Genomic DNA, 14,614 nt, shown 5'->3' on the forward strand with positions numbered 1-14,614 from the left:
GCTATAAAAGTATCAGAAGTGATTTTTTTAATCACTTGTAAGCATTGAGTTGTTTAAACTAACACCTCTCTTGATAATTGACCAAGCATATCACAAATAATAATGCAAGCTCATTAACTTGTCTTAATGAAAGTTTCCAAGGAAATGGCAATACACTGTAAACAATTTACCCGACAGTTTCTGCTGAAACGTGCATGACGGCTGCACAATCCACAAAGGTATTCTCTACTTTGTGCCTAGTAAGTTTTATTTGACGAAATACAATTAAACAGAGAATACAACATAAAATAGGAACAGAGGAGAGTTTGTAATTTTTCAAGCTATCAAAATGGGATGTAACTATATGTATTTAGAATGATTCTTGATCTTACCGATAAGCTTTGCACACGTTATACATATTACAATGTGTTCTACTTCTAGGGCTTAAGGAAGTTCTGTGCAAGAATATATGGCAAGAAGTTCCATTATAAAAGTCTTTATTATTTTTTTCAAACTACCAAATTAGATTTGCGAGCAAAAAATATTAAGTTCTATTAACATAGGGGACAAGATTTTCTAAATTAAATGTTTGACTGCAAAATCTATTTCCTATTTAGGTTGCAAAAGTGAACCAATTTTCATTAGCTATGCAGCATCTTTTGAAATTACAATTTTTTTATTTAGGTTTGTAAAAATTATTTACAGAATCTAGCATGTGTCAATTAAATTTAATTTGAAACATTTTTTACTATATTTGGGATAATCTTAACTTCCTGACTAACACCTGATTCTATAAGGAGATAGCTATTCAATACAGAAGAATGCTTTGAGAATTAGTTCTTTAATATTTTACATTTACTGGTGGATGCTACGGTAGAATTTATCATATAGATAAAAAAATTGTAATTTCTGTATTTCTTTTAGTTCTACCTTAAATATTTTGTGTTATCGTGTTGCCTTTCCAGTCATTCTTTATCCCCAAAACTCACACATAGGGTTGTTGTCTTAAAACCAGTGAAAGTTCTTCTATTAATTAATTTTTCTAGTGACAAGCAAACAAGAGTGATGTGTATGTTTCCACCTTTATTACTCATTTTTCCCCTCTTTGAGAAGTAAGACGATGATCCCTGATATGGTCATTCTGTGAAATTATTCCCGCTGTAAATTAAAATCTTGTGTCCGCTTAAAGGATGACTAACACTGAGTGACCTACCATATTTTTTTTCGAAGGCTACAGTAGCCTTCAAGCTCACAAATCATACTAGTCAGTCTAAATTTTCTACTCATTAAGTTTGACCTTTTAACTCTTTTTTATATCCATTTGTATCACATTACCAGTTCCTCAGTATTCTACCAAGGCCTCCTGTTAAGTATGTGCTGAGTATGGCAGCACTCCACCTTGTAAGGAAACAGGGTCTTTCACCTGAAATATCCAATAAAGGCATTGACCATTTTTACTGCATTTTGCCTGTTTTGGCACTCCTTGATTCTGAACAAATGTGCAAGTTTCCAAGTGTCTGGACTGGGACACATCATATCTCATAAGGAAAAAAAGTTATTAACCACGTTTTGAGTTATTCAAAACCAAGCAACAGATCCAACGGTGATGAAGAGCTATGCTCACACAACACAGACAATGGGAAATTCTGAGCTATGCTGGCTCATCTTCATTCAAAGATTACGTACCTGTAATATCCCAGAGTGGCTTACAGCTGCATTGGTCTCACTTGGAAAAGATATCATATGATCTGGAAAAAAGCCCTGTAACAATAATTTGTATCAAAGTTCCATAAAAATAAATATAAAACCTCCTATCTCTTTTGGATGTAAAAGTAAAGTTCTCGATGCACTGTAAGATACTGCAGATTCTCTGATCCAATAATTTAAGCTTACCTTAGCATCATTCCTAAATTTGTGACATCCTATATATTATTTGCTGAAAACCTGAGAATTTTGAAAAAAATATCAATGATCTCTGGAAGCAAGAGGGTTTCATATACCACTGCAAGTCATATTGTAGTACCTGGCCCTTAGTGCTGTTTTTCTAGTAGTAGTTTCTATTGCTGGGGCTTCAATATGCTACAAAGTATGGATGATATACACCAACATGCTGAAAAATATATTGTTTTCTATTGTTTTCATTACACTAGAAACCCAGTAAAGTATTTTGGAATAACGTCCATTAATAGAGAATAAGTCCTCTCAGGTTTTTTTTTTAATTGTCCATTTTGTATGATATGAATATGAATTAACATCAAAATCTGACTAGACCAATACGCTGTGGTTAAACAATCCACATTAAAAGTGCCAATTTCATTATCAAGGAAAGCTCAAGGTGTCATTTATGGGACAGACCTGCAGCTGAGGAGTTCAATATAGTCATGCAGATATGAACCAGCCAAGAGTTTGACCATTACTAATAAAGTTTTCTCAAGGCTTGGATGAGTTTGATGCTAATATTCCCTTGATCATCCAATGTCCACTGACTTTCATTATAATAAACCTGAACTACTAGTAGAGTTAATTCATATCAACTAATTTCTGATAAAGCATTCCTGCCACACCTGGGACCACAGTACCCAGAAGAATGACTCAAGAAGAACAGTAAGGACTCCGATTAGTCACAGCTGCTGACACTAGTCATAGCTGCATGCTGCTCCACAGCTGGTTCCACTCACTGGTTAACCAATGCACAAACATACCTATTCTTTGAAAGCTTCCCTACTAACTGTAGACTATTTGTGCTGGTTTTGGCCGGGGTAGAACAATATTCTTCATAGCAGCTAGTATGGGGCTGTGTTTTGGGTTTGTGCTGAAAAGAATGTTGATAACACAGGGATGTTTTAGTTACTGCTGAGCAGTGCTTACACAGATCCAAGGCCTCTTCTGCTTCTCACACCACCCCACCAGCGAGTAGGCTGGGGGTGCACAAGGAGTTGGGAGGGGACACAGCCGGGACAGCTGACCCCAACTGACCAAAGGGATATCTCATACCATATGATGTCATGCTCAGTATATAGAGCGGGGGGAAGGAGGAAATGTTTGTAGTGGTGTTTGTCTTCGCAAGTAATGGTTATGTGTGATGGAGCCCTGCTTTCCTGGAGATGGCTGAACATCTGCTTGCATGTGCAGCTTTTGCTTTACCTATTAAACTGTGTTTATCTCAACCCATGAGCTTTCCTACTTTCACGCTTCCGATTCTCTCCCCCATCCCACCAGGAGTGAGCAAGTGAGCAGCTGTGTGGTGCTTAGTTTCCGGCTGGGGATGAACCACAACACCATCTCAAGCTTAGAATTTTTCACTAGTGCAGTGATATCGCCACATCAGGGGAGTACACAATTTGCCCAGAGAAACACAAGTGGAGCAAGAAAAAACCCTCAGATCTCTTACATCTTTTGGCATCTTAATATTTACCTTTTCATCCTTTTCACAGGTAGATAATTTGAGTTCCCTTCCACTTTTCACCTTTCAAGTCCTCATACATTTCTGCTATTTCTCCCTTTGACATCTGAAACAAGCTGGCTTTATAAGAAACAGCATTAGGAGTGATCCAAATATACCAATGCATTTGAATAACCAGATGGTGAGCTGCTTCTGCTGAGCCAGGACTGCTTCCATGGCCTTTGCCATCAGCCAAGGTCCGAATCAGCAGCGTTAACCTTTGGCAACATCCTCGAGTTACAGGTAGCCTCTGCTCTCCTTCCATTCCTTACAAACACTAACTTTGGCTTCACTTTCACTTACTCTAATAGGTTATGGCTGCTCGTGGCCTTTTTTGTCAGTTGTCATTTAGCTGCAGCTGTGAGAAGCTGCCATGGGGCAGCGCTGGGCCGTAACATTCAATTTTGACTTTAACAATAAAATCATCTTTGCTACCGATGCCCCTCCCCACGCTGCTTCATTTTATATTTTGTTGTCACTTGATGGAAACTTCACTCAATTTCAAAAATTTCATTTTTGTCACAGGTCTGTGTGCAAACTTCAAAAAGTTAAACCCATGTCTGCCCCCCTCACCCAAAAAATCCCCAGTATGAACATGGATGTTTTACAATTGCAACAAAGGGACTGACCAACAGTTACACACACTACAATATATTCCTATATCCTATATATTTCCCTCTCAATTATCCCTTTTGACCCATGTTACACTAACAGCTTTACACTCTGCCTATCTGCGTGTAACAGAAAAGACTGGTTTGCAGCAACAGCAATTGCACCACTTCACAGACAGAATGTTAGAACTTACCAGTGGATTTTTAAAAAACTCATACTTGGCATAATTTTTTCTAAAATACAGTTTGTTTTCCTCTTCCATTACCCAATTTGACTGGACTTCCATCACTAATTCATGGTCCTCTATAGCTCTTCCTGTAAAAAAAACCCAAACAAATTAAAAAACCCCAACACATAACCTGCACCTAAAAGCCTGGGAGTAGAATGTGAAAACACAAAGGTCAGATAATAAAAATATTATTAAACTAATACAAAACATGAAACAAGCAATCTGAACACAGTCCATTGATCAGGTCCACATTACACTGAGTTACTGTTCCACCTCAGTAGGTCCCAACTTCAGAGGTAGGTCACAGGTGGGGTTTTTGCTTTGTGTTTTGTCGTTGTTTTCTTTTCCAGGGGCAGCTGAGAGCTTTATTCCATTTCCTGGCCAAACCCATGTCCTCCCTGCAGAAGCTGGGCCGTTCCTGCTGTGCGACACACGGGGCAGCAGGCGGCAGAGCACTCCAACCATTCACTCAGGCTGGCCGGGGTGTCAGCAATGTCTTTCTAACGCTCCTTTCTCCAATGTACCATTTGTAAAGTGAAAGGTGTGTGCAATATAACAAAGCATTCATTTGTCTACTCCTCCCCAGGACCCTATCATTTCCTGAAACAAAAAAATAACCTACAAAGTGAATTCTAATGCGTAGTTCAGCTTTGCAGTGGGGCGAGGGGAAGAAAAGGCAAAGAATTCTGTTACTTGTACCACAGCACTGGCGTTCAGAATCGGTATTCTCGCAGCTTTAGCCTGCTTCTGCGACTCAGATTCCTGAGTGAATTTTTTGATTTTACAGCAATATGAAATGCACTTATAGGAAAGATAGAGAATTTAAGAACTTTTCTGTAGATGTGTTGTGCATGTTTACAGGTTGCACTCTCTGAGTAATGCAATGGCTACTCACAGTACAGGAAGTTAAGCAAAAATCCTGAAAGACTATGGATAATTTCTGTACAGTGTTATTTATTTTTTTAAAATAAATTTCAGCAGCTTATGAAATCAGGTTACAAATAAAAGGACGAACATGCTTCCAATTGAGCGTACAGTTTTTGTGGCCCCTTGTTCTTTGTTGTGGACAAAGTAATGAGAACAAGACAGAGTTGAACAAAGTTGTAGATTTTATTTAAATGATCAGTGGCACCTCCAAATTTAAATTACACTCTAACAATGAGTTACACGTTAAGAAGAGGTTTGAGATCTAAACTTATGTCTCCCTGCCAATTACGGGGTTTTAACATCCAATTCTGATCATGGTTTCAGAGGGAAAAAGCAATTAAAAATAGATTATAAAAACCACGTAACTCAATCTTCTGATCACGTTTACTACACTTCATTGCATTATCATAAGGGATCTCATGCTTTAAAGGAATGTGGATGCTCTCATATAACTGCCTGTTGTTAGAAACTTTTTTAAAAAATCATAACAGATAAAAAAAAGTATAGATTTTTTTAAAAACTTAATTAGGCATAACATTAAATTAATATAAAGTAAATTTTTGCAAGTGGTCCTGGCTAAGCAAAGAGCCTAATTTTCATGAAGCATAGCATGCACAACTTTCTAAGAGATAAAAATCAAACCTCAAATTTGAAATCATTAAAGCCCCTTTAGAACTACAGCATCTTTTTATTGATCTTCTCTTGCCACGTCTTTCGCCAGTCACCACTTCGTGCTTCCACACTGTCCTGTCTGGTGGGTAACAGCCCTACTGTAGCCTGCAAATCTAGAAGCTCCTTCAGGAAGTTTCCAGCTAGCAAGTTTAGAGACAATATATTCATACATACACATTTCACCTCAGTAGGAAAATATCAAGCTCATGACTAGCAGAAAACAAAGCACTCTTATGATCTACAGATCAAGTAGGGAAAAGCTAAACTTCCACTGAATTAACTCATTCTTCATTGAATTTAACTCATTCTTGAGCCCATAAAGACAGAGATTAAGGCTGCTATATGAAACTCATTTTGTAACCAGATCAAATAAAGCAAATAAAGCAAATAAAAGCATAAAGCAATTCAGAAAACAAAAAATGTTCCAAAAATACTAAAAGAAAAGTGAGCATTTAAAAATCTTGTACAGGCTGCGCAGCTCCAAAACACATTCTTCAGATGCAGGGGTAAAGAGACATTAAAGAACTGAAGCTTTTACTCTAAACCAGCTTTTTTTTTCCTTTCAGTTTTATAGAGAGAAAGTGCTCCTCTGGGATGACATTTAAAACTCTTAAATGCTTGGCATTGTGACATTTAAGAAAATACCATTTCCTCAAGACTTACTTCTTGGTACAAAAATAAGACATTCTGCATCACCCCAATGGATGGGTAGGGATGTTGGGGTTTATTTTTAAGGTGTCACATCACAGAATATTGTACAATCGATCCAACTTACTTTTTTGAAGGAACTGAAACACTGAGTTAGTACCCTCCAAAACACGGCCCTGCAATCAAATCCCTAAATGTTGCCATGAAAAAGCTGCACTTTGTTTTAGTTAGATCATTTTTTCCTCTTCCAGATTGACTGGAGAGTTTCTACCTTCTTCTCTACCATCTCTTTATTACTACTGTCTCTAACATGAGGAGCACCTGCTGCAGTCCAAAACAGAGTCTCCTTAACTATGGGAAGTAACTAACTAAAGTGCATAAAAGAAGATTTAATGTTGAAGTGCATGGCAACACATTTCAAATAGCCTCCCCCCAAGCTGCGCAGCAAAGGAAACAATTTTAAACTAAATAAAACCCAGAAAAGCCATTGCCCAGTACTATTGCACAGATAGTGCTTTGTGAGCCTTCCCACAGGCTACCTAAAAGAATGCAGATAGAGAAATCAAAATGAGAGACAAACACAACGATGATGTGCCTGTCCAAGGCACTATCGCCTACTCAAAGAGGAACTCTAGAACACATGTCTATTGAGCTGCAGAACCAAATGGAAAACTGTTTACAGTCAAGACAAAAATTTCTCACTAGAAAAGGAAAAAATTCAGAATGAAGACAGTATTTTCCCTGAAAAGGAGCAGCTATGGAAAACTGATCTGTTTTCACAGCCTGCCCGCATGGGGGAACTGCAGTGGAAGAATGGGATTCCAATACCAAGGTACCTGATGGTAGGGATGACATAGCATCATCCAAATCTAGGCATTCCTCAGCTGCCTTCAATAATCTTAGACAAGGTGGAAAACATCCAAGAATTTTTTTTAATTCAATAGCTTGGGACAAAAAGGACACATACCAGAACCACACAGTTCTGAAATATATTGCAATTTATAGCGCTGTAATAATTGTCGTACTTCAGATATTTGAAACAGAGCCCAGGCTACTGCAAAGCTTTGGAGGTGGGAAGGAAGGCAGAGCGTGCCGGGTGGCGAGGCAGCGGCAGCGGGCTGCAGGCAGCGTGGGTGCCCCACGGCGGGCAGATGGGGTGCACCGGCTGGTGGCTCAGGGCAGCGAGTGGCACGGGTGGGGGAACCATCTCACCTGCCCGCTCACCCCGAGTCAACATCACCTGGTCAGCACTTGCCATGCAATGCAGCGAGGACACGATCATGTTTAATGTTCTACAGTCGAGTTCCACACTAAAGAGCAACTAGGGCTGTGAAAACAGGAATATACAGACTGTGCTTTGATGACTTCTTTTGGGTGGGATTTGGTTGGTCTTTTTTTTTCTTTCCTAACCTTCACTTGCAGATACCTCCACACAGCAATGAAGGCACACTCCAGTGATGTAATTAATTAATGTCTGTCTTGATTAAAAGGAGAACACTGTGCTCAGCTCACTAAGATTCATGCAATCATATCTAATTCACGAGTATTCAGACAGCTGTTAGATATTAAAGAAAATGTTCATTAATTGATGAATGAATTATTAATCCCCATCATACTGGAATTTACAGAGACACACACACTCACTCACAGTACCTCTCTTTTCTATATCCACTCATTTAACTTGGGAGCAGAAAAACTGCCCAAATTCCCATGGGTAAAATATACAAAAGAATAATAAATAGCAAACAGTCCGTAACTAAATCATAATTTCAAAAATGTTTGTTCACACTACTCATCCAGTGCTTCAGAATATACTAAATGCAAGTCAAGATCAATATGTGAAACCTTTCAAACAAAACCAGATTTAACAATATCATAAAAATAAATCCATTATTATTCAGTATTATTAAAAAAAAAAAAAAAAAGAAAATATCTCAAGTTGTTCCTTTTCTTGGCTAGTAATGCTGAATTGCCATCCTCATCATCTAGGAGATAATTTTATTTTTAAAATGAATAATTCACCTTTTTCTAAAACTACGCCAAAAGCAGCTGCAGCAATCAGAAGACTGTGTGCAGAATGCCGGTCTTCAGACCTGCACACCAGTGATTTTGAGAATTTCAGAATCTTAGGAAAAGCAACTTCACTAATGGTTTGATATTGAAATCTTCCAAGAAATCCTTCAGATTGAGGCAAACACAGTATTTGAAAAAAAGTGTATCGTGCAAATAAATAAACCTGGAGAAACAATGCCACTATTGTTCTGGCATGGTTTGTCAAAAATGTCTTCTTCAATAGTTACTACACTACTTAAACACCAGCCACACTATAAAATACAGAAAACACTTCTACTATTTATATAGTAGTGTTGTCTAAAGCCATTTTTATACCTCCTCTTCTGTAGCAGTCAGTCATTTACAGCCTCGACCCAGATTTAGCGCTGACCTTTTTCTGAGCTGGAAGCATCTTACAACTGATACATTCAGTGCAAGAGCTTATAAATATCTTTGAAATGTTACAAAGCAAGAAAAAAAATTTGAAAAACGTTTGTGGCTGCCTTCATAGGATAAAGGAGCAGAAAAGGGCAGAAAACAGTTTTAGCTTTTGTAGATCATCTTTAAAATACGGCTGTTAAACATAATACAGTCGGAGATGCACAGTCAAGTTTATTTTACACAAATGCACAAGTCCAGAGTCCCTGGATACATGCACAGAAAGGGAGTTTAACAATAGCTTTTAGCCATATATTAATATCCATGGTCTGTGTGGGGAGAATGTTTGGGGTTTTTTGTTGGTGATGTGTGTTTTTCCTTCAAATTGACAGTACTGGATTTACCAAGTACCAGTGCAGTCTCTTCTGAGAATTAAGGACTTCAAGGAGTTTTCTATGTATTTTAGAATGCAGGAAGGCCCCCAAAACATCCTCTTTTCTCAAGCTGGAACTGCCCTTGAGTTTGAAAAGGTACAATCTTTGGTAACGCTAGTACACTGCCAAAGTTCAAGAATAATATGGAAACTCTGAGTGACATGAAATTAGAACTAGATTTTTTTATGGCACTTGTCTTCTAGTAGATTTTTCTGATATAATTCCCTATCAAAACCAAACACAATACAGTACTGAAACATAGTGCTGTAAAAAGGAAGTAAGATTGTCTGACTAGAGTATCAGTTCAATATTACAACCTAGCAGTGGGCTTCTAAACTCATCTTTTGCTGAGTGAAGTCTTGCCTGTGTTCTGCATTTTCTACATTTCTGCAAACATCCCCTTTCTCCCTATATTTACTTTGTCTTAATGTATTTTTATAGTGCAAAATTACACCTATACACTACAAAAAAGAACAGAGACCAGAAGTTAAAATTATAATTGTAATTTGAAACCAGAGATTACATCTTTTAAACTGTATAATAGAAAAAGAGGTTTTTTACTACACTAGAGGAACACTGATGGTGTGGATGGAGTTCAGAGCGTTTCATTTCCAGCAACTTAAAATCCTAAGCATAAAGTCAACAGAGTTCATTGGTCCATAACTGGCAGTTTAGAAGAATGGGTTTGTTTTGCTTTTTAAGTAGTCATGTCCCAGAATTCACAATAAATCTAGCCAAACTGATTGTATTGAAGGAAAACACTGACAGCCTACTCTGATGTTGTTTCTGAAGACTGAGTCCTGTTGTCCAGATAGGATAGCATGGTGTAACCGCTTTCTGTCCTTGATGTCAGAGATTCCACTCAGGTGTGTTGGAAACAACAAAGATTTTATTCGCAATGAAAATAACCCAAGTCTTGCTAGAGATAAACAGGAAATACCAGTAAAAGAGGAAGAACTGCCAAAGAAAAGCAAGGAAGAGCGAGGAAGAATATGCAGTGAGAACCTTAAGGGTCAGTGTCTTCCAAACCACTCTTACAGATACAGATCAAGCAGTGTGAGGCAAAATGTACTCGATAGCTATGCTTTCAAAAAAAGAGAAACAGAAGCAACAAACCCTGAAAAGAACAAATTCACACAAGCCCTTCCTGTCATTTTGCTTCCAAGCCTTTCTATTACAATTGTACTTCTTTGTGAAAATGAAAACCAAACACCTTATTTACTGCCATACCATGGTATAGTATTAGTCTTACCTAAACCCGTGTGGGTAAGTTGTTCAAACAGAGTCCAGCTGTGGTCATCAATATAGTGGTTCTTCAATATCAATAGCTGACATACATCCCTGGCTGTTATATCACTTGGTACTTCCAAAGCTCTGCTAGTATCATCTTCACTATACACTTTAATTACCTGTAATAAATAAAAAAGCTAAAATATCCGTAAGTTTAACCTTTGATTCAGTTAGTCCAATTATGTTCCCCTCTCAGCTTCCTGACTGAGACAAGAACCTATACACATAGGATGCAATACTAAAGACAGCCATTTCTCTCTAGTGCAACAGTGTAATTGTGGAAAAAGCAGCTAAGCAAAGCATATCCCACTTCTAAATTTGGCTACTGGACATCCCTTGCCACAGGACACTGGACAAATTAGTGCATTCACTTTAAAAAAAACCTGTAATGGAGAGGTAAATAAACCTGGTACATTCTTATATAAGCTAAATAAGAAACCACAGATGATAAACAGTGAAACACAAGAACTCTATGACTGCAGAACTGTAGAAAGATTTGATAGAGTTAGTTCAGAGAACAGCAATCAGATTTGAGATACTCACAATTCTATAGATAATAAAAGCAAGGAGATGCTACAGAGCTGCTTCAAATTTTGACAAGTAACGACTGGAACTATGAGTAAAAAAAGGCATACAATAATTCAAATTACATACATACAAAATCAAAAACGTCATACACAGAAGAGAATTACCATCATATGAGGACCAGGAAAGTAAATAAAATGTTCTAGAAGATGTACATGCAAAAAACTTACCACAAAGTAGAAAATTTTTATCATTTTTTACCTCATTATTTTTTTTCCAATTTCTTTATTCTGTTTAGTATGTTGTGGGGGCGGGGGGAGGAGGTAATATAAACTCTCATGACTTATCCTTGCCATTTTCACTTTTAAATTTCAGAAAAAAAAAAATTCAACATTAGTACACATTTAGAGTCCTGAAGAATGGGTGTCCATTAAGTTCTTGAAGAGGTGAAGCTAAACCTGCTTATGCTTAGCTCCAAATGAAGAGGCTGAGGAAGTCTTACGGCATATTGATTGAGAGATGGCATGACCATTTAGGCATTTTTTTTTCTGTATTTTCTCTCTCTGAAGGAGAATGAATGAAATGAATGAAACGAATCAGTGAATTGGAGGGAATTGACGCAAATCACTAGCACCCTGTCTTCATAAGCTCTGCACAATGACTAATCCCATTAAAGTCAACACAGAAGTGGGGTTTTTTAATAAAAGTAGAAAATAATTTCATATTCCTCACAGCAATCAAGAAACTCAAGACTCTGTTAGGTTTCCTCTATTTCTCATTTTTTAAAGTAGACAAAACACAACAAGTGAAAAATACTGAGGTTCCTGACACAAGGATCAACTCTTATCTGTGGCACTGTGTGTTGGAATAGTAACATAGTTCTTAAAATAAAACAGATGTTTGAGATTTTATTATAAATACAACCAGGCAGGTAAATATGAGCAGTAGGTACAGAAGATTTGATGCATGTCATAGAAGTCTTCCAGGTACTCGGAAACACACTAAGCGATCCACTCTGGAATGCATCTTTTTCACTCTTTATAATTTCAAACAAGCATTTTCACCCAAAAGCCACTCAATGTCATGAGAATGGGAAGTGAATACATTAATTCACCTTTAAGAATGGGATTTATTCCCCAATATTTACATTTTCCAGTAGTGTGAAGTAACACTGAGCAACATTATTCCCTCTCTACCAAACCAGGCAGAGTCTCAACGCCCATGCCCATACCGTGCCAATGGAAACACCCAGCAGCTCACTTGCTAAGGACAGTCTGGCCACAACAGCAAGGAACTCAGCACAGGTCAAACTACCCTACCTACCTTGTCTGTGCCAAAGCACAGACATCCTCAAGACAAAGGGCATCCAAGACGTTTATAATTTCTCTCAAACATCCTTCTCTCAGTTTATTCAATTTATCCGTATTCATCAGAATACGGGACACACCTCACCTGAACTTTATGCACAAAACCTAAATACCTTTGTAAACCCTTCATTAAACATCAAGACACAAGTTCTTACTCTAAAGGCAAACAAGCATGTTATTGTCAGTCAGTCCTTAATTGCTACATTACTAAACACACGCTAATTTCAAGCATCTAATGAACAATCAGCAATGTATTGTTGCCCTAATTTGTTACAGCAGCTCCTCTGGTTTGTGCCAAAGTTGGCAGAAAGTGAGCAAGGAGCTGCAGCCGTATCTCCTGCCACCTGCTTCCCCCCCCCACTAACGGCACAAATCCAAAAATTAAAAAAAATCAGGTCAGCTCACCCATGCTTTCCAAACATCAGAGCAAGGAAAACCGACTCCATTTGAAACTCACGTAGAGATTAAAGCACACTGATGACCTCACTCCTCTCCAAAAAACTCCTTTACTCTATGAAACTACATATACAGCAATTCTGTTTCAAACTTTGGCTCAGTGTATTAAATCAGCATGAAGTCCATGATGATTTGCTTTAATATTTCAGCTAATAAATGATGACAGCTCAAGAGTTCTACACGAGGTTCAGCCACCCTTGCCACGACACCAATCTCCAGGATACTCTAAACATTAAAATCACCCTTCTCAAGTGGTGAAAATCTCTACTTATGAATCAATCACCTCAAAGCAGAGTCTTCCAGGGAAAACAGGCAGATCTTGCAGAAAGTCGATCCAAAATTTCCACGGGCCTAAGCTACAGCCCAGTACTTACATTTAATACAAAAAAGGCAAAGAGACCACAACCATATTGAATTCAATGACTGATACTGCCAAAGCAGCCATGGTTGATGGCTACAGTTGGTTTTATAAGGTGTCTATGCTTTGGCACTGCTGAGACAGGTAACAAAGCAGGCTGCTTGCAGTAGGGTCTTGTTCCACACACACAACTTAACTCAAACTCCTACCCCAGTCACACAAAAATTACGTTCTGCAGTTCAGGATAAACCAGCATGCATTACTTAAATTCCTGCAGTATTTACAAGGATTCAAAGATGAAATTAAGAGAGGTGTCCGGCAGGTCGCGCTGTGAATGGGATGGAGGGCTATATAAGTGAGTAGACAAAACAGCATCCCATCACCTTGAAACGTGTCCTACTCTGGGCAGCACTGAAGGTCAGGGACAGCTTCGTTAGCCTCTCCAGTAAGTCTGTGTCAGGTTGAAGTGCCAGAAAGGAGAAGGACAATATAGAAGGGTAAAGGAAGGGAGAGAATTAAAGCGACTTTCCTAGTATTGGACTAGATGACCATTGTAGGTCCCTTCCAACTGAAACATTATTCTATTTCTCAGCATTCTCAGAATAAAGCCAGGGTGAGAATCCACGCCAGGCTAGGGACCCTGCCAGCACATACCAGCAACTACAGTTTTCTCCAGGTACTCATCAAGTCAGGTGGTGTGCTTGTTTTACAGCAAGAGCACGTACAGCCCATGCTGAGGCCCTTGATGGACGATTTTTACAGAAATTCTTTTTAAAAGGGTTAAGAGTCACAGTACAGATGACTACACTCTTATTGCTGAAGAAATAGAAAAAGACTTTTTAAAATGCTGAAGACAGCAACACAAGTCATGATAATGAGCTGCCTGCGGCCATTCAGCTCGGGGAGTGGGAAGCCTTGGAGGTGGCCTTGGACTACAAGAGCACAGCTAAAACAAAACAAAACAACACAACACACACACACACACACACAAAAACCCCAACCAAAAACAAACCAATGGAAAAAAAACCCAGAGTTTATATTCTCTGTGAGTATTCCCACTCAGCTTTCTCAATATAGGGGAATAAATTCTGCACCAGTCTAGGACAACAGATCACCCCAGCTCACAGCTTTGACATGTGCTACCTTATAAAACACAAATGCTGTGCCCTTTTTCTCTTCCTTGCAAGGGGTTCAAATGCAGCGGGAGACAACAGACAGGCAGTCACCTAATAGACCCTTCTGAAC

At 38.4% G+C, this 14,614-nt stretch overlaps 1 protein-coding gene across 2 annotated transcripts in view; it reads right to left on the reverse strand.

The window, feature by feature from the left end:
- The window catches only part of GRB14 (growth factor receptor bound protein 14), a 67,681-nt gene that overhangs the window by 18,164 nt on the left and 34,903 nt on the right, over window positions 1-14,614 (reverse strand). For both annotated transcript variants that reach the window (XM_054830345.1, XM_054830346.1), the window contains exons 3-5: window positions 10,626-10,782; window positions 4,227-4,348; window positions 1,666-1,740 (exon numbers count right to left, since the gene is read on the reverse strand). In XM_054830345.1, coding sequence (XP_054686320.1) covers window positions 1,666-1,740; window positions 4,227-4,348; window positions 10,626-10,782 — 354 coding nt within the window. The remainder of the gene's footprint in view (window positions 1-1,665; window positions 1,741-4,226; window positions 4,349-10,625; window positions 10,783-14,614) is intronic.

This window comes from Grus americana, chromosome 6 (genome assembly GCF_028858705.1).
Source record: "Grus americana isolate bGruAme1 chromosome 6, bGruAme1.mat, whole genome shotgun sequence".
In the NCBI taxonomy this organism is placed as follows: domain Eukaryota; kingdom Metazoa; phylum Chordata; class Aves; order Gruiformes; family Gruidae; genus Grus; species Grus americana.